The 26,720-nt window shown below is 44.4% G+C and overlaps 1 protein-coding gene across 2 annotated transcripts in view; it reads right to left on the bottom strand.

The window, feature by feature from the left end:
• The window catches only part of TRIM37 (tripartite motif containing 37), a 2,575,817-nt gene that overhangs the window by 2,315,962 nt on the left and 233,135 nt on the right, over window positions 1-26,720 (bottom strand). For both annotated transcript variants that reach the window (XM_044054277.1, XM_044054276.1), the window contains exons 6-7: window positions 4,285-4,372; window positions 3,649-3,771 (exon numbers count right to left, since the gene is read on the bottom strand). In XM_044054277.1, the coding sequence (XP_043910212.1) occupies window positions 3,649-3,771; window positions 4,285-4,372 (211 nt within the window). The remainder of the gene's footprint in view (window positions 1-3,648; window positions 3,772-4,284; window positions 4,373-26,720) is intronic.

Below are 26,720 nucleotides of genomic sequence, written 5' to 3'. Positions count from 1 at the left end.
ATGTATATCTATATATATATATATATATATGTGTGTACATATATATATATGTATATATGTATATATAGATATATAGATATATAGATATATATATATAGATATAGATATATATATATATATATATATATATATATATATATAGAGAGAGAGAGAGAGATATGTGTATATATATATATATATATATATATATATATATATATATATCTCTGTGTATGTGTGTGTGTATATATATATATATATATATATATATATATATATATATATATATATATATATATATATATATACATATATATATATATCTACATACATATATATCATCTTCTTTTGGCTGTTCCCATTAGTGGTAGCCACAGCAGATCTTCTGTTTCCATTTCTTCCTGTCCGCTGATTCTTGCTCTGCCACACCAACCACCTGCATGATGTCCTCTCTCACCAGATCCATAAACTTTATCTTAGGCCTTCCTCTTTTCCTGTTACCTGGTAACTTCATCCTTAGTATCTTTTCCCAATATACTCAGCATCCCTCCTCAGCACATGTCCAAACCAACGTAATCTTGCCTCTCTGGCTTGGTCTCCAAACTTCCAACCTGGGCTGACCCTCTAATATACTTATTCCTAATCCTGTCCACCCTCGTCACACCCAGTGCAAATTTTAACATCTTTAACTCTGCCACATCCAGCTCAAACTCCTGCCTTTTTGTCAATGCCACGGTCTCCAACCCTTATAACATAGCTGGTCTCACTACCCTCTTGCAGACCTTCCCTTTCACTCTTCCTGGTACTAGTCTGTCACAAATCACTCCTGACACTCTTCTCCACCCACTCCATCCTGCCTGTACTCTCTTCTTCACCTCTCTTCCACACTCACCGTTACTCTGAACTATTTATCCCAAGTATTTAAACTCATCCACCTTTGCCACCTCTACTCATTGCATCCCCACCATTCCTCTATCCTCCCTCTCATTTACACACATATATTCTGTCTTAGTCCTGCTGACCATCATTCCTCTTCTCTCTAGAGCATGTCTCCATCTCTCCAGGGTCTCCTCCACCTGTTCCCTACTCTCACTACAGATAACAACGTCATCTGCAAACATCATAGTCCACGGGGACTCCAGTATGATCTCGTCTGTCAACCTGTCCATCACTATTGCAAATAAGGAAGGGCTCAGAGCTGATCCTTGATGCAACCCCACCTCCACCGTAAACACATCCGTCACTCCCACCGCAGACCTCACCGCTGTCACACTACCCTCGTACATATCCTGTACCACTCTTACATACTTGTCTGACACTCCCGACTTCCTCATACAATTCCACAACTCCTCGCTAGGCACCCTGTCATATGCTTTCTCAAAGTCTACCAAAACCAACTCCTTCTGTACTTCTCAATCAACACTCTCATATATACATATATATCTATATAGTCTATGGTCTCATCTAACCAGCGAGGGGTTGACCTCCAGAGTAGAACACTGGTCGCTCATGTTGGTATTGACCAGGTCCAATATGTTGCCACCTCTGGTGGGGGTGTTGACCAGTTGATCCACTGCATTCAAGTTTATAGATTCTAGTAAGCGTTGGGCAAGGGATTTTGTACTTTAGAAGTTGTCCCATTTAATGTTTGGGTAACTGAAATCACCCAATATAAGGGCATTTGGTAGGACCTTCTTATTTTCCAGTGTCTCCAGATATACATGAAATACATACATATATAAATTATATATATAAATTATATATATACATACACATATACACATATATACATACACACAAACACACACACACACACACACACATATATATATATATATATATATATATTTGTGTTTGTGTGTATGTATATATGTGTATACATACACACATGAATATATATATATATATATATATATATATATATATATATATATAGATAGATATATATATATATATATATATATATATATATATATATATTTATATTTCATATATATACATACATACACACATGGGTCTAGATCTACTGAAGAAAGTTCAATAGTCCGAAACCACATCTACCGAACACCCTTTAGCGAAAGTGCTTTTTACCGAAAAAGCCGCTAAAGTCCCTCATAAAAGTAAAAAAAAAAAAAAAAAAAAAAAAAAAAAACAACTGTTTGCACCTTCCATGTGGGGGATGTGCCCCCCCCACACAGCCACTACTTTTATATTCTCACTCTGAGATCGCACTACAGTGGGGAAAAGGGAATATTCCCTTATCCACACTGTACTACGATCTCAGCAACAACCATTCCCCATGATTTGCCTTACTTTTCAGCATACTTCTGTGAAAGTGCTTTTTCAGTGAAAAGCACTTTCACGAAAGTATGCCCAACCATTTCAGTTTCTGTGAAACAGCCGTTCGGGGAACAGTACGAGACCCATATATATATATATATATATATATATATATATATATATATATATATATATATATATATACACACACACACATACATACACACACACAAAAAGTAGCATCTATCTGTGTAAATTAACAACTGCTGTGATTACATTACTATATATAAATATATATAAATATATATATATATAAATATATATATATATATATATATATATATATATATATATATATATATATAGACACACACACAAAGTAGTATCTATCTGTGTAAATTAATAAGTGCTGTGATTACATTACAAAATCAGGAAAAAGATAAACTTGTAAAGTGCTCTCCCAGAGACAGACTAGACCTCAACAGTGCAATGTTAAGATCGCTTCTTACACTAGCATCTAAGATTGAAGACTGCTAGCTGGCAAACAGCGTCAAAGGGCATAACAGCTTTTAAACCCTCTTAGAACTTCTCTCTGTCACATTGCCAAATGGGAAATATGGCAGAACAAAGTCTCTTAATAGCTTTTAAAGTCATTAAGACTACAGACGAGGCCTTTGTTTCTGTGTGCTGGCCATAACTCTCAAACTTCCCAATTTTTCAGAATGTCTTTGATTTTGAATTATATTTCTGACCAGTTCCTCATAAAATTTTAGATTACTGAATAATCAAGGATTACAGTCAGTTAACAATGCCTAACATTAGACTTTTGTACACTTTTTTATGGTTCAAAAATCCATACTGTGCAAAACCTGTTATTCTATTAACTTTTTTTAAATGGAATAGGGTAATATTTTTTAAAATCCTGATTTTGATCCTTGGTTTTCCCATTATTATTAGATTGGTACAGAAGACTAAAGCAAAGATGCTGAGATGTATGTTTCTGACTGCCTGACAGTGCTAGGTCCTTTACCAGCTTCCAAAACCAGCAAAGCACTTTGTGATCCTACACATATTTTTGTAACTGACAGTACATTGCGCAGATAAAGCTCTGCGAACTAAAAATTTATGATCAAGTCAAAGATCATGCCCTTTCGTGTGTTCATGACTTAGTGCCAATTTTCATGTCTCGAGCTTCGCTCTTGAGGTGAATTTCTTGATATCCATGTCTCAAATGCATAACTTGGTTGTAATCAGAAAACCGATCATAATCTTCTATATAACCAACACACACAAAATATACATAAACATATTATACATTCTGGCCCACACAGACAGACGCATACTTTCACCTAAACTATTTACGAAGATAATTTACTAAAAGAGCCTTACCACTTCCTGGACAAGACTGATGAGTTCCATGAGTCGCCGCCTCAGTTTTGCTACTTCTTCATTCACTTTTGTGACATGCTGTTCATAGATTTCTGCTAATGGTTTAAAAGTATGGCCTCCGTGCTGTAAAAGCAAATCCCTAAGAGTGAAATTAGCTATTTATGCAAGATAAGCTATCATAATCTTTTAACAGTCCTACCCAAGTAAAACATTTACAAGTTCATATAACTTTGTAGCTTTGCCTAACACAATATTTTACTCTTTTTCCTGAACCATGTTGCACAAAAATCTTACAGGACCAGCATAGGCAAGTTGAAAAATATCATAATTCCACCTAAAGATTTAAAATTTCTTATCAGCACACCTTGAACTTAACATAAAGACTGAAAAATAACTTAAAGTGAATAAAGTTCTGCAACAGACTAATAAATGCATTGACTCTTCATTCCGCAAATAGTAACCACCACTTGGAGAAGATAGACAGAAAGATCACTAGCTAAACAACTGCAGTTACTTATAAAAGCAGATTCGAAGGAAAAATACTGCATACTAAATGAAGGAACGTCCAGAAAGATGTTAACTGTATTTTAAAAAATAAAAAGAGCATGCGCATTGATTCAGTTTAACTTTACTTACCATTCCTCCCCAAAGAGCACACTGGTGGCAGATGCACTTCTTGCAGGTCCAGCAAAATACACTCAGCTTCTCAAGATGAGTTTCACATCTAGTAAGACAGAAAATGTGACAATGTAGTGTAACATATTTCGCAGCACAAGTGATATTTTTAATTCATTACCACTTTTAAATATATTTTAAAAGTTTGTGTGATTTACAGATTTATTCTTTAAACTACCAGTTTACAGCTCTCAGCATATTGTCTTACAGAAGATGCTATGTCAAAGCAAACACTAACACCGCTAACAAGAACATTGGTAGTCTCATTTAAGTGACAGACCACTCCCACCGTTCTCCATAAATTCCCCTTCATCCCTAACAACCCCCCAACAAGTTGAAATCCAAATCCAGTCGAGATCCCAGCTCTTAAACCAGTCACTAACTTAAGTCACTGACTTCAGTAAATACTACAAGAAGGGCATTCAACTGAGGGGATTTTCATTCAACAAGACATTAAGACAACCTGTCTTAGTTAATCAACTGCTCAGTTCTTTAAGGTGTAACAGTATGAAATACTCCTGATGGAGTCATGCTTCTGAGTAGATGAATATTTGGAGATACTGAAGTGAGTGGTGATGCACTTAAAAGTATGGCCTCAATGTTTCTGTGGCTTGAGGTATGCCTTGGAGATCCTCCAGAGGATAGTAATCAATAGGAACCCCCCCACCCAAAAGCTGCTCTGTCCTTGCAATCCTGTGGGACCGTACACTTTCACAGGCTTGGTACTAAATCTGATATTACCTGGAACAGAATAAGTCTCGTTTCTTCATTGGTACAATTCATAGTTTAATTTTGACAAATTTATACAGAGTGCTTAAACAAGAGACACTAATGCTAATTAAGTCAAACAAGCAGGCTAAGCCTGCCAATATCCAAACAACTTCCAGAAAATGAACTACTGTACAAAAGATACTGATCATGGCTTAGATATACAATTACTTGAATACACTTTATGGCTAGTACTTTGCAAAATACATTTTGTGTACTTACAAAGGTATAAATAAAGTAATCTAAGTCTGTTTGCCACAGTGTCATGCTGTCTGGAATCCTCATCCGGCATGTCATCTACAACATAATGTTGCGCTTTGTACAACAGCCTATAATCTAGATGGGTGTGTAATATAACAGCTCTCCTTAGTAAACATATATATATTCTCTACGTTCGGTCTATAGCTCGTCATGATGCAATTCCTATAATATCCAGATGGGCTTTGTCAAATTAGCTTTTTCAATGGTCAGACCACTGCACAAACATGATGTGCCCTTGCATAAATGGCAACCTGGGTATGAAGCATGGCCCAGATGACAAGAGTTGACCAATTACAGAATGTTAAGTGTCCATCTCCAACTTGTCTTCCAGTGGTGAGGGTGAAGGGACTGGTGGCACAGTTTACCAAAATGCATCGACTAACATGCCATGCAGCTAGCTCTGGACAAAAGCGCTCTTGAAAAAAACACAAGCAGCAACATCACGAGCAAGAGCACTTCTACAAACCCCCTGCATTAAGCCTCGACAAGAGGACAGCCTTCAATGTGATGGTCAATGTGATGGACCTAGCTGTTGCTTAAAGCTCATCTCCTCTCCTACCAAAGATAGGTAATCAAAAGATAAACTCCCACTGAAAATAGGATATGTCCCCACAAGGGTGATGCAAGTTGTCAAGTTAGTGTTGAACAAAAGGTCCAGTACATGAAGCAAAATAGGACATGAGATCAGCAGACAGTTGTAAAACAAAAAGTGCTTTAACCCCCCCCCCCATTAAAAAATAGATACTAAAATTAATGTTTTTTTTTTAATTCCCTAAATCCAATGAAATGCACTGCACTTCAATTAGAAAAAATAAAACCCAACAATGAATAAAGTAATGACAACTAGTTCAGTTACAGAGAATATTTGAAAGTCATCATTCTTCTGCCATTAATAAGCAAAACACATTCAAAACATCTTCAACTTTAAAGGCTAACCAATGCAAATAAATGTAGCAGTTTAATGCATTTATGTGCTTCCTTTAACGGCAAAACTTGCCCATCCAGTGTGTTTGAAATCTGATACTTTGTTTACCATCTATTATTCTTTGTTTGTTTACTAAGTCAGTCCAGCAGGGCACAAAGCCCCATTAGTTCAAGCCTTGTGGGAAAAAAATCTCCACATGCATAAAGCTGAACAATACATTCTACTGTCACCTTTTCATATTCTGTGCAAATACCAGGTCTGTAATGGATAAAATATTAATCACCTGGGTCCTTGCCACAGAGTACTTAAAAAGCTACATCAAATCATACAACTCTCTGCCACCACATTAGGCCACAAAGTTCAAATATCAAAGGGACTATCTCATTACCATAACGTTTGATCAGAGGTCATCCACTCTTTCATAAATGAAGGTCTGATTTGTATCCAGTCAAATTACAGTACATACTGTTAAAGTAAATAATGTGTGAGCTGTTCATCATCTTGATCTGTTCAACCTGATCCATAAGCAAACATATGTACTCTGTCCATATGTTCATATTTCAGAAAAATATGCAATAAAAAACCTGAATACTATATGAACTTACCACAAAAGTCAGACTAATTTAATGTGGAATGTTATCAATACTGAAGTCCATGTTAATTATACTTTTACATGAGTTACAGGCACTAAACATTTTTTCATAAAATCTTATTCAAAACCTGACTACATTATATCATATTGCTTAAGGAACATTAGAAATGTGTATCTATCCATATGTACTTTACAAACGCATACATACACATATATACATATGTGTGTGTGTGTTACACACATGAATGCACACATTCAAAACCTGTGTGCTTTTTATACGTGTGTGTGTGTGTGTGTTTATAAATACAATATACAAATATATATATATAAATACAAATACATGTATATATATATATATATATATATATATATTTAGGGAGTTACTTTATAATCTTGAAATACTGAAATATCAAATTTCAGTATATCAAGACTATAATGTCGAATCTGCAAACTACCGAAACCCCAAAAACACAAAAGTAAAAATCGAGAAGTTAAACACACCATACACCACACTACACATACACCACACTAAAAAACAAACAAAACTTACACAAACATAAAAACACAAATTAACAAACCTACACTACAAATAAGCAGGGTGGGCAAGCCCCCCTGCACCTCCACAACCCCACTACTTATATATATTAACTCCAAGATCGCACCAAACAGAAAAAGACAGTAAACTCACAACCAGACATTCTACACTCCCTCACACACACACATCACACATATACAAACACCACCACTTTCAACACTTAAACACTCATACTTTTACCTGCCTACCCTAACCCACACGTACCTAGCCAAAACCCTTACAAAACAGTCACTTACCTTAAATTTCACCTAAATCCACAAACTAAACCGGACACCATCCACACAATACATTCCATGTCACGTACTGTAAAACCATAACCGACAACACTTTCTCTATTCTGAACATTCGACTTTAGTTTCAAAATACTGAAATTCGATATTTCAGTATTTTGAGATTATAAAGTGAATCCATATTTATATATATATATATATATATTTATATATATATATATATATATATATATATATATATATATATATATATATATATATATAAAATAAAATATCCATATTTATATATATATATATATATATAAATATCCATATATATATATATATATATATATATATATATATATATATATATATATATATAATATCCATATTTATTTATATATATATATATATATATATATATATATATATATATATATACACACACACACACACACACACACACACACACACACACGTTATTGGAGAGGTGAAGAAGAGGGTACAGGCAGGATGGAGTGGGTGGAGAAGAGTGTCAGGAGTGATTTGTGACAGACAAGTACCAGTAAGAGTGAAAGGGAAGGTCTACAAGAGGGTAGTGAGACCAGCTATGTTATATGGGTTGGAGATAGTGGCACTGACAAAAAGGCAGGAGTCAGAGCTTGACGTAGCAGAGTTGAAGATGTTAAGATTTGCATTGGGTGTGACAAGGATGGACAGGATTAGGAATAAGTATATTAGAGGGTCAGCCCAGGTTGGAAGGTTTGGAGACAAAGCCAGAGAGGCAAGATTACATTGGTTTGGACATGTGCTGAGGAGGGATGCAGAGTATATTGGGAAAAAGATGCTAAGGATGAAGCTGCCAGGTAACAGGAAAAGAGGGAGGCCTAAGATAAGGTTTATGGATGTGGTGAGAGAGGACATGCAGGTGGTTGGTGTGACAGAGCAAGATGCAGAGGACAGGAAGAAATGGAAACAGTTTATCTGCTGTGGCGACCCCTAAAGGGAGCAATCAAAAGAAGAAGAAGAATAGAATGGTGAGACTTCCTCTGGAGCTCAGCACAGGGAAATGACAATTTAGGTTTACTCGATCCCTCAGGAGTACCAATGTCGGGGGATGGAGGGTGGGTTATTTGAGGAAGAATGAAAATAGACATCACAGATGGAACGTTACGGTGAGTACATAACTTTATCTTATGCTCTCAATTTTCATTCTATCCTTAAACCTGTAGGACAGAGTCCACAGCTACCCAATACCCTGAATGGGCTCATGGAAGGATGTTCCTCTGCAACATTGAGCCAAATGAAGCTCTTCCCCTGGAGACCAAATCCAATTTGTAATGAGTAATAAAGGTATGGTGGGTAGCCTAAGTTGCGGCTGCTCTAGATTGGAATACTGAAGTCACCATGGCTCTGTTTGAATGGGCTTGCAAAGGTTTAGATAATTTAAGACCTTGTTTCTTGTAGATGTAAGAAATAAAATCGGTGATCCATCTAGCCAATGGGATTTCCCAGTCTTGTGTCTGAATAAAGAGTTAAATAGCTGATCACATTTCCCGATACGTTTTGTTCTATGAATGTAAACTGTAATTCCCTGTGAATATCTAAACAAGTGTAACAGGTACTCACCTTTATTTGAAAAATTTGGAAAGAGCACTGGTAAATTAATGGATTAATTGATACTGTTATCTGACACTGTTTTAGGTAGAAAGAATGGGGTAGTACATAATGAAACCCTGTCTTTATGAAAGATAAATATGGTGGTTGAGATGACAAGGCTTGAATCTCGAATTCTTCTTGCTGATGCTACGGCTACTAAACATACAGTTTTCCAAGAAAGGAACTTGAGATCACATGTATCTGCTGGTTTAAAGGGGGATTATATAATTTTTTCCAGCACCAAATTCAGGTCCCAAGGAGGAGTAGGGTCTTTATAAGGGGGTTTTAAGTAAAAGAACTCCCTTTAGAAAGGGTTTGTGTGAAGCAGCTGAAGATCCCTGATATCCAATATGAAAACTGGAAATTGCAGCTAGTTGTACCCTTATTGTAGAAGAAGCTGCTGCTTCATTAACAATTTGGCTAAGACACTCAAGAATCCTATGAATCGAGCGGAGAATGGGTCCAGATCATTCTGCTGTGCCAAGTAAACAAATCTATTGCATTTACTGGAGTATAGTTTACATGTAGATGGGCTTATGAGAAAACAAAAGAATGTGACGGACTGGAGAAGAGCGCATAGGTTGTCTGGTCATTAATGGAATTGGAGAAACCAAGCAGTTAGCTTGACATTTGGAATGTCTGGGAGAATCATGCTTGTCAGGTGAGACAGGTGGTCCAGAGTTGGATCCAGAACCACGGTTGTGTCAGTAAATTAGGCCAAAGAAAGGTAAAACAAATCTGTCGAGGCCAGTCTGGTGCAATGAGGATTCATTTGCTCTTCAAACTGCTTGCTTTCATTAGAAATTTAGAGATTGACAGGGTTGGAAGAAAGGCATAAAGAAGCCAATTGTGAAAAGCATCCCTCAGAGATTCCCCTCATGGGGGGATCATGGCAAAATAGCTACTTGTTAATTAGAGGAGAGGCAACAGATTGCAGCAAGGGTGGCCTCACTTGCGGAATATCCTTTCTGCCACCATCTGACTGCGGGACCACTCATAAGGCAGAAGGATGCATCTGCTCAAGCTATCTGCTTTCACAATGCAATGCACATTCCGGGGAAGACTAATGAGAAAATGGTTGGATGAGACTGCCCACTGCCACACGCTTCAACACAAGGGATAAGACTAGTTCCTCCTTGTTTGTTGATGTACCAGACTACATACATGTTTTCTGTTTGAACTGCAATTGTCCCCAAGGAAATAGCATCCTGGAAGGCCTGCAATGCTTGTAGCACTGCTCTCATCTCTAGGACACTGATATGCAAGTTGGCCTCTTCGGGGGACCAATGCCTTGGACTGTATTCCCCAGAAAATGCCCACCCTCCCTAGCTAGGAAGTGATCATGGTCACTGTGGCCATTGGCTGTGCAGGGGGCATAAACAGCTGGCCTTGTTGAATCTGGTCAAACAATTAACGATAACATGTCTCTTGCAAATGTTGGTGATTCTTATCCGGGCTGACATTGGTTGGTGGAGAATGGACCATTGTGATGCAAGAAGCCACTGCAAAATTCTCATGTGAAACCTCGCCAGCAGAATAAGAAGTTAGGTACTCACCATAACGTTCCATCTGAGTAGGTGACTTCATTTGTCTGCAACCTTTGGGTCTTGGATCCAAACTCGGATCTGAGCAGGCAACTTATTCGTAGCTTAGAGATCCGAGCTCCTAGCTCCTCCCCTTACCCGTAATCCCCTGCCAACCCCGACTGACCTCAGATCAAGTTTGCCCGTATACAAAAAAGCCGAAGGCTAATACATCCCGAAGGATATAATAGAAGAACATACAGGAACAAGAAAATTTCTGAGGCCCAGGGGGAAGGAGAGGGGGATGGTTGCAGACAAATGAAGTCACCTACTCAGATGGAACGTTATGGTGAGTACATAACTTCTTAATCTGAAGTAGGTACTTCATTTGTCAGCAACCTTTGGGACAGAGTCCCCAGCTATCTGAATCTTGGGTGGCCATCATGGAAGGATGTTCCAGAGCACTGCAGAGCCAAAGGACGCTCTCCCTCTGGAGATAATGTCCAGCTTATAATGGTTGATAAAGGTATGAGATGAGGCCCAAGTGGCCGCGGAACAAATATCATCCAGTGGAACTCTAGATCTAAAGGCTGCAGAGGTAGATACAGAACGAGCAGAGTGCACACGAATTCCCTGAGGTGCAGGCCTCCCAGAAGTGTCATAGGCCAAGAGAATACACTGTGAGATCCATCGTGATAAAGTGATCTTAGAGACAGATTTACCTAGGTTAAATTTGGAAAAGGAAATTAACAACTGGTCGGATTGCCTATGACCAGCAGTCCTGCGAATGTAGAAGCGCAGTTGTCTGTGCACATCTAAGGAGTGAAGTTTGTATTCTCCCTTGTTCTGATACTTAGGGAAGAAAACTGGTAGATTAATGGACTGATTGATATTGGCCTCTGAAGCCACCTTGGGAAGAAAAGAAGGATTGGTCCTGAGGTACACTCTTTCCTGATGAAAAGCCACGTATGGGGGTTTCACACAAAGGGCCTGAAGCTCAGAAACTCTTTTCGCCGAAGTAATAGCGACTAGGAACGCCGTTTTCCAAGAAAGGTACTTAGATCGACCGAGGCAGCTGGTTCTAAAGGGGGAGCTGTCAAGGCCTGCAAAACTAGAGCTAAATCCCAAGGGGGTACAATTTCCCTGATAGCAGGTCTGAGCAAGAAAGTACCCTTGAGAAAGGACTTACACAATTTCACTGTAATCAAGGGGCCCGATTCATGCCCCATATGGTAATAAGAAATAGCTGCTAGTTGAACCTTGACCATAGAGCAGCTAGCCCCCTGATGGAAGAGACCTGTAAGGAACTCCAAGACAGACGGTAACGGGGCTGTGAAGGGGTCTAAGTTATTATTCTCCGCCCAGATGGAGAAGTGCTTCCACTTACTATGACAGACTTTCCTAGTGGAAGGTTTATGTGCTGCTACGAGAATGGCTTTAACCGGTGAAGAGATTCCGGGAGTCCTGACTAGGAGTGGAACTGGAGCAGCCACGCTATCAGCTTGAGGTTGTCCAGATTCGGGATCGGGAGGTCTAGGGGATGAGATATTAGATCCGGGAGGGGATCTAGAATCCAAGGTGGATTTACCAGGTGAGACCACAGGTAGGGGAACCACGTTTGACGAGGCCAGAATGGGGCAATGAGGATCATCCTGCTCCCCAACCGACTGGCTTTCTGTATGAGTTTCAGCATCAGGGGCAGAGGAGGATAGGCATAAAGTAGACCGGGGGGCCAAGCATGCACCAGAGCATCTCTCGGGGATTCCCCGACGGGGGGGAAGTATAGCGAAGTAACTGTTGCATTCCGTATTTGAGGGAGAGGTGGAGAGATCGCAACAGGGTTGCCCCCACACGGTAAAAATTCACTTCGCTACCTGGGGGTTGAGAGACCACTCGTAAGGGGAAAGAAGGGTGCGGCTGAGTCTGTCCGCCAGTATGTTGGACCATCCCGGAATGTGCGTTGCAATAAGAAAGCGGTTGGTAGAAATCGCCCATTCCCACACTCTCATGGCCTCTCGACAAAGAGGATAGGACCTGGTTCCCCCCTGTTTGTTGATGTACCAGACCACTGACATGTTGTCCCTCGGTATAGCAATAGTCCCTACCGGAAGAAGGTTCTGTAATGCTCGCAACACCAACAGCACCACCCTCATCTCCAGGACATTGATATGCAAGGAGGTCTCTGTGTTGTTCCACATGCCTTGGACTGTCTTGCCTGCGCAATGCCCCCCCCCCACACCCGAGGCGAGAGGCATCCGTGGTCTCTGTGGCGAGGGGAGGTGGCGTGGAGAAGGGACGTCCCGTATGGAGATCCGGGGATTGGAGCCACCATACGAGAGCCGTCCTGCACGCCTTGCTGATGGAAATAGGATGGTGCAGGGGGTAACGATGAAACTACCATTGGACTTGAAGGGTCCACTGCAGTACCCTCATGTTCAGACGAGCCAATGGCAGAAGAGTAATTGCTGCCGCCATAGAGCCTAGAGCCCTCAGGACCAATCCCGCCGGTGGAGCTGTAGATTGGAGGATGGCCTGTACATGCAGCCTCAGGTTCTGAAGACGTTCCGCGGTCAGAAATGCTAGGAGATTTCTTGTGTCCAATTTGGCCCCTATAAACTCTATCACCTGGGTAGGAGCTAGAGAGGATTTGTTCATGTTGTGGTGATGCCCAGCTGGGGGGCCAGCCGAAGGAAGTAGTCCCTCGCTGAGCAAAGTAGATGCCTTGTCGGGGCGGTCAGGAGCCAGTCGTCCAGGTATGGAAACACCTGCATTCCCTGGAGTCTCAGGTGGGCCACTATCACTGCTAATACTTTGGTAAACACCCTGGGGGCTGTGATGAGACCAAAGGGAAGGACCTTGAACTGGTAGTGACTGGCTCCTAGCTGGAAGCGGAGAAACCTCCTGGATCGTCTGTCCATAAGAATGTGGTAGTACGCATCCTTGAGGTCTATAGAGCACATCCAGTCTTTCTCCCGAAGTAGGGGGAGAATGGATTGAAGAGTGACCATTCGGAATTTTTGTTTGGTTACCGACAGGTTAAGAAGGGAGAGGTCTAGGATTGGTCTCAAGTCCCCTGTCTTTTTTGGCACCAGAAAGAACCTGGAGTAAAACCCTAATCCGAGCTGGTCTGGGGGAACGGGTTGGATGTCTCCTTTTTCTAGCAGCTGCTGGATCTCTGCAGCTGCTGCCTCCCTCTGATCGGGTGGTACATCGGGGAGGCTTTTGGGTCTGGGGACATGAGATATGGGAATTTGGTGCACTCTGGATATGATACGAAGCACCCAGCGATCCAATGTGATGGACTACAAAGCTGCCATGTGCTTCGAGAAACGCCCCCCGACTGCCTCCAGAGTGGAGCAGTCGGGCAACCCCTCAGGGTTGTTGTGTGGGTCAGTCAGAGAAAGGTTATCTGGACCCAAAATTCTTCGGGCCCCCTCTGCCTCTAGGGTGGCGTCCTCCCTGTCCTCCTCTGCCATGGAAGGACTGGTTGTCCGGAGCAGGCTGGGAATGTTGCGATTTCCGGAACCACATCTTCTTCTGTCCCTTTTGGTTCTTGGAGAAGGACCTCTGGGGAGCAGAGAAGCGGACTCCGACGGCAGACAACGTCTTCCCGTCCTCTTCGCTTTGGACTAAAGTGTCGTGAACGGTCTTGCCAAATAAGGCAGAACCGTCAAAAGGGGCATTCGCAAATGACGCCTTAAAGGGTTCCGCGAAGTCACAATGTCGGAGCCAGGCCTGGTGTCTCATGACTAGGCTTGCTCCACTCGCTCTAGCGGCTCCCTCTGTAGCATTGGACAGCAACAGCATAGAGGTATTAGATATCGATCCTAGAGTGGCCATACGAGTGGAGTACAATTGCTTGTCCTCTGTCGACATGGACTCTGGGGGGGGGGGGAGCAGCGTACTCTTTGATAAGGTCTCGCTGCATCCTTATAATGCATCCTTATAACGTGTGCCATATAGCTCAGAGACCTTACTGAGAAGGTCGCTGAATTAAAAACCCGCTTCCCCAGGCGATCCATCGAGCGGGAGACTCTGCTCGGTGGATGGACCGAGGGACTCTCCTGAGCTAATTCCCTCTTGGTGGCTGCCGCCATCAACATGGCATCTATGGGGGGACCCTTGCTCCAGTGGGATCTGTCCGCAGGGGGGCTCAGAATTCGATCGGGGCGTTTGGGAACTGGCTCCACAGTGTCTGGCTCCTTCCACGCCCTGGTGGTAATAAGGTCCACCAGGGGGTCGGGCGGAGGGGACACCCAAGAGGTAGACTGTCCTGCTTCGAATGCCTCTAGGAACACGGACTCGTCGGAGGAAGCCTTGGGGACAGACCCCCCCCCCAATCCTGAGCATTTCCATGATGTCTCCAAAGGAGACATCTTCGGGGGGTGACCTAGGGGAGCCTTCCCCTTCATCCAAGTCCGTGTCTTCTGTTAAGGACTCTGGGGAGTCCACGTGTCTCCTCTTACACTTGTGCTTATGAGGCACATCCTCGGGGGGGCTGTCCGAGGAGGTCTCACCAGCAACGACCTGTTCCAAGGGAATGACCGGAGACATCGAAGCAGGCTGTCCCTGAGGCCGGGTGATGGAAGCCTGACTCAGCCGAGAGGGAGTGCGGGGTGGAGCCGAAGCAAGGGCCGGGGGTCCGGATGCCCTCAACAGAGCCCTCTCCACTGCATTGAAGGCTGAGGGGGAGTCGCTCTCTCTGGGATCCGAAAGTAAACTCCCACTCGGATCCGATGAAGGGATCGAAACTGGAGCCGAGACCATCGGATCCGAAGGACCCGCGTGCTCCGACCCAGATGGAGCCGAAGGCACACAGAATCCCACAGATCCGAAGCTCGGCCCACAGCTCCGAGAGCTGGGATCCGACAAGGAAGGACCCGACAGACTCGAGGGCAGAGTCGGATCCGAAGTACCCAGTACTGTCGGCACCGACCCACCCCCAGCTCCAACGCTGCCCGGCTCCGTGCGCTTCGAACCCGAAACGCGGGTCAGAGAAGGAGCTATCGGGGCAAAAAAAGGTATTGAGCTCCCCCCTGAAGGGGGGGGAGGCATGAGCACTCCCATCTGCAGCTGGGCCTGGATGAACCTTCGCATCATCTGGTCCAAGTCCGCATCCGAAAGGCTGTAGGTAGATCTCGAAGAGGCCACCGAGGCGGGCCGGGAGTGCCGCCTCGATGACCATGATGGAGATCGGGTCATCTCCTCTTCAGGTCCCGAAGAAAAGCAGGGAGATCGGAGCCGAGGAGGAGGAGACCTGGAAGGCGTGGAGGGAGAAGCCCGCTTAGCTGCGGGGGCGAAGCAGAGGCCTCGGCCCGCCGCTTGTGGTGCTTCTCCCTCCTTTTCTCCCTCCTGGCTTCCCTCTCCTCTGGCGCTTTAGTGAGAGTGTGAGTCCTGGCCCGGGGGAGGGAGGCAGGAGTGGCCGCCGAGGACTGGGCTGGCGCCACGGGAGTACCGGAGGCCGAAGCCGGATCCGGGGGCAAAAGTCCCGCCAGGATCAGCTTCGACCTACGGTCTTTCAGTGCCCTGGGGTTGAACCCTGCACAAATAGAACACCCAGAGGAGAGGTGTTCAACCCCAAGGCACCGAACACACCGAGTGTGGCCATCCGCCGGTGAAAGCTTATGGCCACACTCCGTGCACTTTGAGCAAGTAGGCTTTGGGGCCTCCGACATAAGTTTTTTTTTTTTTTTTTTTTTAAACAACAAAAAAAAAAAGATTTAAAACTAAACTACTTCACATAGACCAGGCCCCAACACACAACAGTCCGCACACACACTACGCACCAGCGAAGGAGGGGGAGGAATTGCACTAAAAAGGGAACCTAACCACACACAAACAGTTAACTACAAATAACAAGTGAGAAATAAGTATTTTTTTAACAATAAAAAACTGTCACTTAACTACCACACGCCAGGAGCTCAGGAATCTAGAAGATCTGAGGTCAGTCAGGGTTGGCAAGGGATTATGGGTAAGGGGAGGAGCTAGGAGCTCGGATCTCTAAGCTATGAATAAGTTGCCGGCTCGGATCCGAGTTCAGATCCAAGACCTAAAGGTTGCTGACAAATGAAGTACCTACTTCAGATGAAGTGTTATTGCCGCCACAGACCCTACAGCCTGAAGAACCAGACCTGCAGACACCTTTGTACTGCCAGTAATCTTTCTGACTTGTGATCTGATAGTTTCTACTCTTGTAAGTGGAAGAGAAGCTATTGTTTTGCTTTTGTTTAGATTTGCCCTATAAATTCTAAACATTGAGTCGGTTCTAGAAAGGATTTCTGGCCATTTATAGTTATTCCTAGACTGGAACATGTTTGGATTACATTGTCTCTTGCTTTTAGTCGATGCCTAGTCGAGGGGGGGGGGGGTGAGCTAGTTGTCCAGATATGGAAACACCTGGAATCCTTGCAGTCTCAAGTGAGCTGCTGCTACTACTGCCATACACTTGGTGGACATGGGGGTGGGGTGGGGGTGGGTTGTAGTGATACTAAAGTGCAGAACCATTAACTGATAATGACTGGCTCCCAGCTGGAAGCGTAGGTCTCTTCTGGATAGTCTGTTCATTTATTTTGCTGACATCCAAAAATTTGTCTCCAGTCATGTGTCCTTTTTTGTACTAAAAAAGAACCTTGAGTAAGTTCCACATTCTAGAAACCAAGATCACACAAAAGTAACCCACACAATGCTGGAAACTGCTCCAGTACAATGAAGGCTGTCTTTACGTATAACAGGACTAAAAATGTTCAAGGAATCCCAAAGTCGTCAAACAGAAGTTATTTATTAAAGAAAGCCCAAAGGCTAAAAACAGAACAAAAAGTAACGAACAATATAAAGCTTAATTTCACTGATTTAGCGCTTTCATCTCCAACCAGGAGACTTCTTCAGAATCAGTGTATCATCAAAATTCCCAGTATTTTATACAACTTCCAAAACTTTTAAAACTGTGTAATTGGCTGGCATTTAATTACCTCATTAATTGAAGTTATAAATTTAAAGGCAGAACATGCATATACATAAATTAAAAGGGAGCTTTATATTGTTCTGTTTTTAGCCTTTGGGCTTTCTTTAATAAATAACTTCCGTTTGACGACTTTGGGATTCCTTGGACATTTTTAGTCCTGATATACGTAAAGACAGCCTTCATTGTACCGGAGCAGTTTCCTGCATTTGTGTAAGTTCCACATTCTCTCTGGTCTGGGTGAACCTCTTGGATGACTTTTTTTTTTAGTAGCCTTTGAACTTGAATGACTGCCTGATCCAACTGACTGGGCGGAATTTCAGCGATAGATTTGTTTTGGGGAGGAGGAAAGGAAAAGGGTATAAAGTATTCTTTGGAAATCACCCTCTCCACCCATGTAACGGACATTATTTCTAGTCAGGCTGTCTGGTGCAGGGACAAATCGACCCCCGATTGCCTCCACAGTAGGGCAATTGGGCTTCCTTTCAGGAACACTAGAAAAGTATACCAAAGAAACTCTCTCTATACTCCTGATTGCAGGCCTCCTCTCCCACAAGGGCAGTATCTTTCATTTCAGTTCCCCCCTCTGCCTCTAGGGGGACTACCTCCAAGTGTTCTGAAAAGATCCCTGTGATTTCTTGAACTACATCTTTCCACTATTTCTTTGATGCCTGGCGTAAGGCCTCTGAGGAGTGGAAAAATGTACTCCCATGGCAGATGGGGTCTTTCCAATTTTCTCATACCTGGACAAGGTCTTTTACTTTTGGGCCAAATTAAGTGCCATCAAAGGGAGCACTGACGAATGAAGACCTGAAAGGCTCTGCGAAGTCACATCAGGCATCTCTATAAGGAGGCATGCTTGGATGTGCTTAACTCGCTGCTCTACTCATTCCTTCGGCTACATGTGAAATGAGCTTCATGGAAGAGTTAGATATAGATTGTAGTGTTGCCAGCTCAGAAGCAACTAAGGCTCATACGTCTTCAAACACAGCTCCTGAAAGGGTATTTGAAAGCTCATTTATCAAATCCATTTATAATCTCATAAAATGTGAAATATAAATTCAGGGACCTTAGAGTGAAGGTCGCTGAAGAATAAACACGCTTCCCAAATTTATCCATTGCCCTAGACACCTTGTTAGGAGGATGGATAGAAGAACTTTCCTTGGGTAGTTCTTTCTTGGTGGCTGCTGCCATGACTGGTACAGCCTTAGTCCAGAACTGTTTGTCCTCTGGGGCTGTAAAAATTTTATATGTTCTTCGGGAAGTAGGCTCAGTGGTGCCTGGAGTGTTCCATGTCTGCCGAGAGATCAACTCAATGAGTTCATTGGCAGAGTCACCCAGGAGGTAGATGGATGGGCAACAAATGCCGCCAGGTACACAGACTCCTCAGACAAAGGATTGCTGGACTTCCAACCACCTCTCTGTTTCAGGAACTCTAACACATTTCCAAGGGAGACATCATCAGGAGGTGACCTTGGGGATCCTTCTCCCTCAAAGTCCATGTCCTCAGTGATGGATTCTTCAGTGGAGTCCAGGTGTTTCCTCTTACATGTCCCCTTCCTAGGGACATCCTCCATGGGGTGTTCTGTGGAAGTAGCAGAGGAAGTGGGAAACCCTGTTGGGAAGCCTGGGATTTTGGTGCCCACTGTTCCAGTGGAAGATCCAAGTGAGAAGCCAAGCACAGAGTTGTCAAAGGTAAGGGTTGCAGATCCGAGGGGGTAGGCGCTGTCTGAGCTGCCAAGGCAGACACAGCTTCAAAGGCGGACTGTCCCTGAGAATGGAAAAAACCCTGGATCTGACATGGCATGCCTCTGGGTCGTAGTTCTGTTCCACTTGATAGGCAATCTTCCAGAGGTTGAAGCTGGAGCTAAGCTGCTATAAACCAAGGCTCTGAGGCTTAGAGACAGCTCTGAAAACCTCGGGGTTGAATCGGTCACCTCAGAGCTGACAAGGCCACTATGGCTCTGAGGGGTGTCCAGCTCTGACTGAGCTGAAGAACTCGGAGCAAACATCGAATCAAAAGAAAAGGAGTTCCTCAGATCCGATACAGGACAGCACTGGACAGTTCAGGTCCGATGGCTCCAATACTTCAAATGAAGTCAGAGAAGAAAGAATTGGAGGGCTACCTAATGCAAGGAACTCCTGACCGATGGGGTAGGAGCCAAAAGAGCCCATGACATACCCTGCACCCAGAGAATCTTCTTCACTAGTCTCTCCACATCTTCTTCAGTGAACTTGCTGGAAGAGTGAGTTGACATAGCTGATGGAGACTTTGGTCTCTCCAGGAAAGGAGACAGAACCCTGGAAGAGACTGGGTCAAAAAGAGAGTGAATATTGAGTCCTAGGAAGGCAGTGAGTCTTAGCAAAGAACTTGAACTAGAACTTGGCAAAGGATCCACCAGAATCGGATCAGAAGAGTCCATCTTCCTGGGTTGAGACGGATACAATGGTCCAAATGTTTTTTTTTAATTTAGGATCCGATGAAGCTGTTGGATCCAACGTCTTGGCCTATTTTGTACTCTGATTGCAAGATGAGGTTGGGACCAAGACAGGTCTTCTTCCTTTGTCCAAAACTTTTGAAGACAAGGAAGAAGCAGGGCTCAATTGCCCAGATTTATTTTCAAAATTTTCTTAAGTTGAAGCTACAGAAATTGCCTCGCTGAAGGAGGAAGAGAAAAGACCTTTCACAATAAATTTATTCTTGCTTTCAACCAATGTTCTGTGGTTGAACATGTGGCAAACAGCACAGTCCTCCTACAGATGAAGGGGGCAGACGCAATAAACACAAAGTGTATGCATGTCACTAAATGGAATCTTGTGACCGCATTTATCACATTGTTAAAGCCAGCCTTCTTACCTTCATCAGCCATTATAAACAAGAAGAAACAAGAGGACAATAGAGAGAAATTTCTATTTTTTTTTTTTTTTTAAAACAATAACGAGAACAGGAACTAGTGAAGAATACCAACAATGGTAAAAAAAGATTAGTGTATTGCAAGGTAGTTTCATACAGAGAAGAAAGGGGAAAAAGTAAGAAAAAAGGGTAAACTGTACCGTTAACCTAAACTATTTAGTAATGTAAGAGAAGAAAAATGAGTAATGGTAAATTATTTGAAGAAAACTTAAAAAAGGAAAATTGCAGAACCACATCTTTTGCAAAGTGACATACGAGATTGGAGGTAACTAGGAAGGGTGCACTGTGGGTGAGGGAAGAGCTCCTGAGGTTTCTGGTTGCCAGGAGCTATAGCAACAGCTGAGTCTACCCAAACAATTTGAGGACAGAATGAAAACTGGCATCCTGTCACATTATCATAAAATCACAGTGTTATAAAGCACAAACACAATAAAAAAAAAGAAGTTATGTACTCACCATAACATTCCATCTGAGTAGTTGCACTTCATTTGTCTTCAACCTGTGGGAATACGGATCCATATCGGATCCGAGCCAGCAAAGATTACTTGCATCAGCTCCGAGCTCCAGACTCCTCCCCTTACCCATAATACACCTCCACTGCCTCCCATCCCCAGATCAAATTGCTGAAATTATACTTAGAACCCGACCTGATAACATACTTGAGACCTATACTGCAGCCCGTAGGCTGAATATGCGTCATTTGGTCTTCAACCCGTGGGACAGAGTCCCCAGCTACTAAACTCCTGGGAGGCCCTCATGGAAGGATATTCCGGAGCACCGTGGAGCCAAAGGATAACCTCCTTCTAGATGTCAAATCCAATTTGCAGTGGGAAATAAACATACAAGATAAGGACCATGTAGCTGCAGATCAAATGTCATCCAAACACACCCAAGACCAGAAAGCTGCAGATGTAGCCATGGACCTAGTGGGATGAGCTTTAACCTGACCTAGAGGAGACATGCCTTTATCCTTATAGACCTGCAGGATGCATGAAGAAATCCATCTAGCTATAGTGACCTTGGAAAAAGGTTTGCCCAAAAAGGGTCTGTAGAATGAAACAAAAGTTCAGATTTATGAAAATATTTTATCCTGTGTAAATAGAATCGTAACTGTCTATGAACATCCAACATGTAGCTTGTACTCCATCCTGTTTGCAAAAGTGGGAAAGAACACAAGCAAATTTATAGTCTGATTGATATTGACTGGTGATGCCACCTTAGGTAGAAAAGATGGGTTGGTTCGAAGGGAAACTATCTTTATGAAAAATCATGTACGGGAATTTTATGGACAAGGCCTGTAATTTCGAAACCCTTCTAGCAGAGGTAATAGCGACCAAAAAAGCTGTTTTCCACAATAGAAATTTTAAAATCAGCAGTAGCAGCAGGCTCGAAAGGCGGGGTGACCAGAGATTGGAGAACCACAGTAAGGTCCCACGGTGGGACAGGATCTTTGACCAGGGGGCATAAAAAAAAGTGCCTTTAATGAAGGCTTTACACAGTCTAGAAGATGCCAAGGATGCAGAATTCTTGCCTACATGAAAATGAGAAATGATAGCCAAGTGAACTTTGACAGTACAAGAACTAGCACCATGCTGGAAAATATCAGCTAGAAAATCAAGAATGGTGGAAATAGGAGCCGTGAAAGGATCTAAACACCTCTGATAGGCCCCGAAAGAAAAACGTCTCCACTTGCTGCGATAAACCTTTCTGGTTGAAGACTTATGAGCAGCCACCAAAATAGACTTAACTGAGGAGGAAAGTCCGGGAGTCCTAGCAATTACGGGAACTGGAGTAGCCAAGCTGTGAGCTTCAGGCTATCCAGACTGGAACGAGGCACCACCAATGGGTGTGAGATCAGATCTTGAATGGGATCTAGGATCCAAGGTGGAGCCAGAAGAGGAGACAAAAGAAAGGGAAACCAAACCTGGCAAGGCCAGAATGGGGCAATGAGGATCACCTTGCTCCCCAGTTGACAAGCTTTCTACAGAAACCTCAGAATGAGAGGAACTGGTGGGTAAGCATACAGGAGACTGGGAGGCCAAGCATGAACTAGAGCATCTCTGGGGGACTCAGAGCAAAAAACCTGCTGTACTTCACGTTGGAAGGAGATGCGAAGAGATCGCAACAAGGCTGACCCCACTCCCTGAAGATCTGTTCCACTACTGATAGATTCAGAGACCACTCGTAAGGCATCAGAATAGTCAGACTTCGCCTGTCCGCTAGAATGTTGGACCGTCCAGGAATGTACGTTGCGTTGAGAAAGCGACTGGTGGAGATTGCCCATTCCCACACTCTCATGGCCTCGCGACAAAGGGGATAAGATCTGGTTCCACCCTGTTTGTTGATCTATCAGACTTCTGACATGTCTGATTGAATGGCAGTCATCCCCAGATATGCAATCTGGTCTTTGTGGGGGACAATAGGCCTTGGAATGTCCTGCCCAAACAATGCCCCCCCACCCAAGTTGGGAGGCATCCGTGGTCACTATGGATTGAGCCGGCCTGGAACAAAGGGTCATCCCTCCAAAATGTCCAGAGATCACCATATGAGGGACGACCAACACACTTGACTTAGATGGATAGGATAGGTTAGTGGTAAATCCAACAGGGACCACTGAACTGCTAGAGTCCGCTGAAGAATCCGCATGTGTAGCAGAGCACATGGAAAAAGAATTATGGTTGCCGCCATGGAGCCTAGGGCCCTCAACGCAGATTCCGCTGTCGGGAGGTGGGAACGTTAAATTAGGGAGACATGCATCCTAAGGTTTTGAACTCTCTCCGAGGTCAGGAATACTTTGCCCTGGAGTGAGTCTATCCTGGCACCAATGTAGTCCATTACCTGTACAGGCTCTAGAAGAGATTTGGATGTGTTGAATGTGATACCCAAACTCAGGGCCAGTGTCAGAAAATAGTCCCTGGTCTGGGAAAGTAGACGTCTGGTGGTAGCAGTGAGGAGCCAATCATCCAGGTACGGATAGACCTGAATTCCCTGAAGCCTCAGGTGAGCCATTACAGCCACCAGCACTTTGGTAAACACCATCGGGGCTGTGGTGAGACCAAAGGCTAGGGCTCGAAACTGATAATGATTGGCCCCTAGTCGGAAGGGGAGGAACATCCTGGAGCTTCTGTGCATTTTTATGTGATAGTAAAGATCCTGGAGATCTAACAAGCACATCCAGACAATCTCTTGCAGGTACGGCATGACGGACTGTAGTGTGACCATCTGAAACTTTTCTTTGGCAACTGACAGGTTCAGGGTAAAGAGGTCCAGGATGGGCCTCAAGTCCCCCATTTTTTTTGGCATCAAAAAGAACCTCAAGTAGAAGCCCAATCCAGACTGATCTGGGGGGTCGGTTTTGATGCTTCGTTTTCCTAGCAGCTTGGAAATTCCCTGCGCTGCTGCCTCCATTTGCGTGAGTGGAACATCCGGGAGGTGTTTGGGAGATATGGGGGAACCCACGAAGGGGATAAAATATCCTCTAGATATGATTTGAAGCACCCAGTGGTCCGTTGTTATGGACTCCTATAACGCTGGGGTGCAAGGACAATCGTCCCCCGACTGTCTCCAGAATAGAGCAGCCAGGCAACCCCTCAGGGTTGCTGCTCGGGTCTGTCCAAGAATGGTTCTTGAGACCCAAAGTTTATCGGAACCCCCCCCCTCGGACTCTGGGCTGGCGTCCATTCTGTCCCCCTCTGCCTCTAGGGGAAGAAGAGCACTGAATGTCCCGGGAATACTGAGACCTCTGGAACCACATCTTCTTTTGCCCTCTCTGGTTTTGGGAAAAGAATCTTTGAGGGTTAGAGAAGTGGATCCCGACCGCGGACAGTGTCTTCCCGTCCTTCTCACTCTGGACGGTCTTACCGAAAAGAGTCGAGCTGCCATAAGGGGCATTGGCAAAGGACACCTTAAAGGATTCAGAAAATTGGCACAACCTGACCAAGGCGTTACGCCTCATGGATACGCTGGACCCAGCCACACTAGCTGTTCCTTCCGTAGCATGGGAGAGGAGTTGCATAGATGTATTTGATACTGCTCTCAGAGTGGCCATTTTCGCAGAGAAAGAAGCCTTGTCCTCCTGCGACATGGACTTAGGTGGAGAATTCTCCAGCTCCTTCACTAGGTCACGTTGGAGTCTAGTGACATGGGCCAAATAGTTCAGCACCCTTATTGAAAAGTAGCTGAAGCATACACCAGCTTCCCTAGGCGGTCCATCATCTGTGACTCTCGGTCAGGAGGGTGGACCGAAGAAATTTCCTGAGATAGCTCCTTCTTTGTGGCTGCTGCTACCACCATGGCGTCCACTGGGGAGCCTGTGTTCCAGGAAGGCCTGTCAATAGGGGGACTTAAAACCTTATTGGTGTGCTTGAGGTTCGGGCTCCATGGTATCTAGTTCCTTCCACGACCATGAGGTGATCAAATCCACTAAAGGCTCTGCGGGAGGGGATACCAAAGATGTAGACGGGCCCGTGCTGAAAACCTCCAGAACCACAGACTCATCAGAGGAGGGTTTGGGGGCAGACCAACCTCCCCGCTGGCGCAGGATCTCCATGATGTCTCCAAAGGAGACATCGCTGGGAGGTGATCTTGGGGAGCCCTCCCCATCATCTAAATCAGTGTCCTCGGTTAGGGACTTGGGGGAGTCCAAGTGCCTCCTCTTACACATATGCTTGCGAGGCACATCTCCCACGGGGCTCTCCGGGGAGTGCTTGCAAGCTATCTGTTCCTCTGAGGGAACTGTCTGGGACTCTTCGGACACAGGCTGTCCCTCTGGTAAGACAATGGAAACCGCAGACAGAGCTGAGGGAGTCTGGACGGAGTCCAAGGGGGCAGTGAAGGGCCTCGATCCAACGGAGAGAAACCATTCTGCCACATCAAATGCCAAAGGAGAGCAGATCTCCTGGGAAGCTAATAAGGAGGCTGGTCTCCCCAGTTCCAACATGAGAATTGGAGCCGGACCTGAAGTGGATGGAGCTCCGAGGGAGGAACCTGGCCCGACAACGGAGCCGATGAAAAAGGTTCCTCTCCTTCGGATCTGACACCCAGGCTCCAAGAACACTCGGATACAAAATGGTCGGATCCAAGATGCTCCAGGCAGCTGTCAGCATCAAGGACGCAAGGACCGTCAGCGCCGACCCCCTGACCAAGGACAACCTTGGATCAGAGAACTCCAAAAGCCGAACGCCGGCTCGAGGAAGGAGAAATGTGCTGAAAAAAGGGAAACGAGATACTCCCTTGTGAGGGAGGGGGGCTGGCAAGACCTCCATCTGGATCTGTGTACGGATAAACTGCCTCATCATCTATCCAGAGCCATGCCCGATAGAAAACCGGTCGACCGTGACGAGGCAAAGGACTCTGACCTGGCCGGTCGGGGAACCGAGGCCTGGGAGACTGAAAGTGCCTCCTCCGGCTCCAGGGAGGACTTCGGAGACAGGAGCCGATGGGAGTCACAGATCCATGCAGACTTGCTCGGGGATGAAAGGTCCGGGGACCTCTTCCTCTTTTCCTTCGTCTTCAGTCTCTCTCTCTCTCTCTCTCTCTCTCTCTCTATACCGCTCTCTACCTCTCCTCTGCTCCGCTACCACATGCTTTGATGCAGGAGTTTGAGTCCCAGCCTGGGAGGGATGGGTGGCCAGAGGAAGAGAACTGGGAGAGGCAGTCACAGCAGTCACTGTGACTGAAGCTGAAGACGAGGAAGGAGTTTCAGTGGCAGGCTATACTAACCTGAAATGGGTAAAAGTAACAGAAATTTCAGAAAAACTTACAATCAGAATCACCCTCATAGCTGGAGCTCGAGAGACATGATGTTTTACAAATTGTGGCAAATGAGATCTGGGGATGGAAGGCAGTTGAGGTGTATTACGGGTAAGGAGAGGAGTCTGGAGCTCGGAGCTGATGCTAGTGATCTTTTCTGGCTCGGATCAGATACGGATCCGTATTCCCACGGGTTGAAGACAAAATGAAGTAAACTACTTCAGATCACGTCGAACACC

Source organism: Protopterus annectens, chromosome 13.part0, assembly GCF_019279795.1.
Source record: "Protopterus annectens isolate FY-2018-M chromosome 13.part0, PAN1.0, whole genome shotgun sequence".
Classification (NCBI taxonomy): domain Eukaryota; kingdom Metazoa; phylum Chordata; order Ceratodontiformes; family Protopteridae; genus Protopterus; species Protopterus annectens.
The sequence above is the reverse complement of the archived record's forward strand: the minus strand, read 5'-3'. Positions and strand labels throughout refer to the sequence as shown.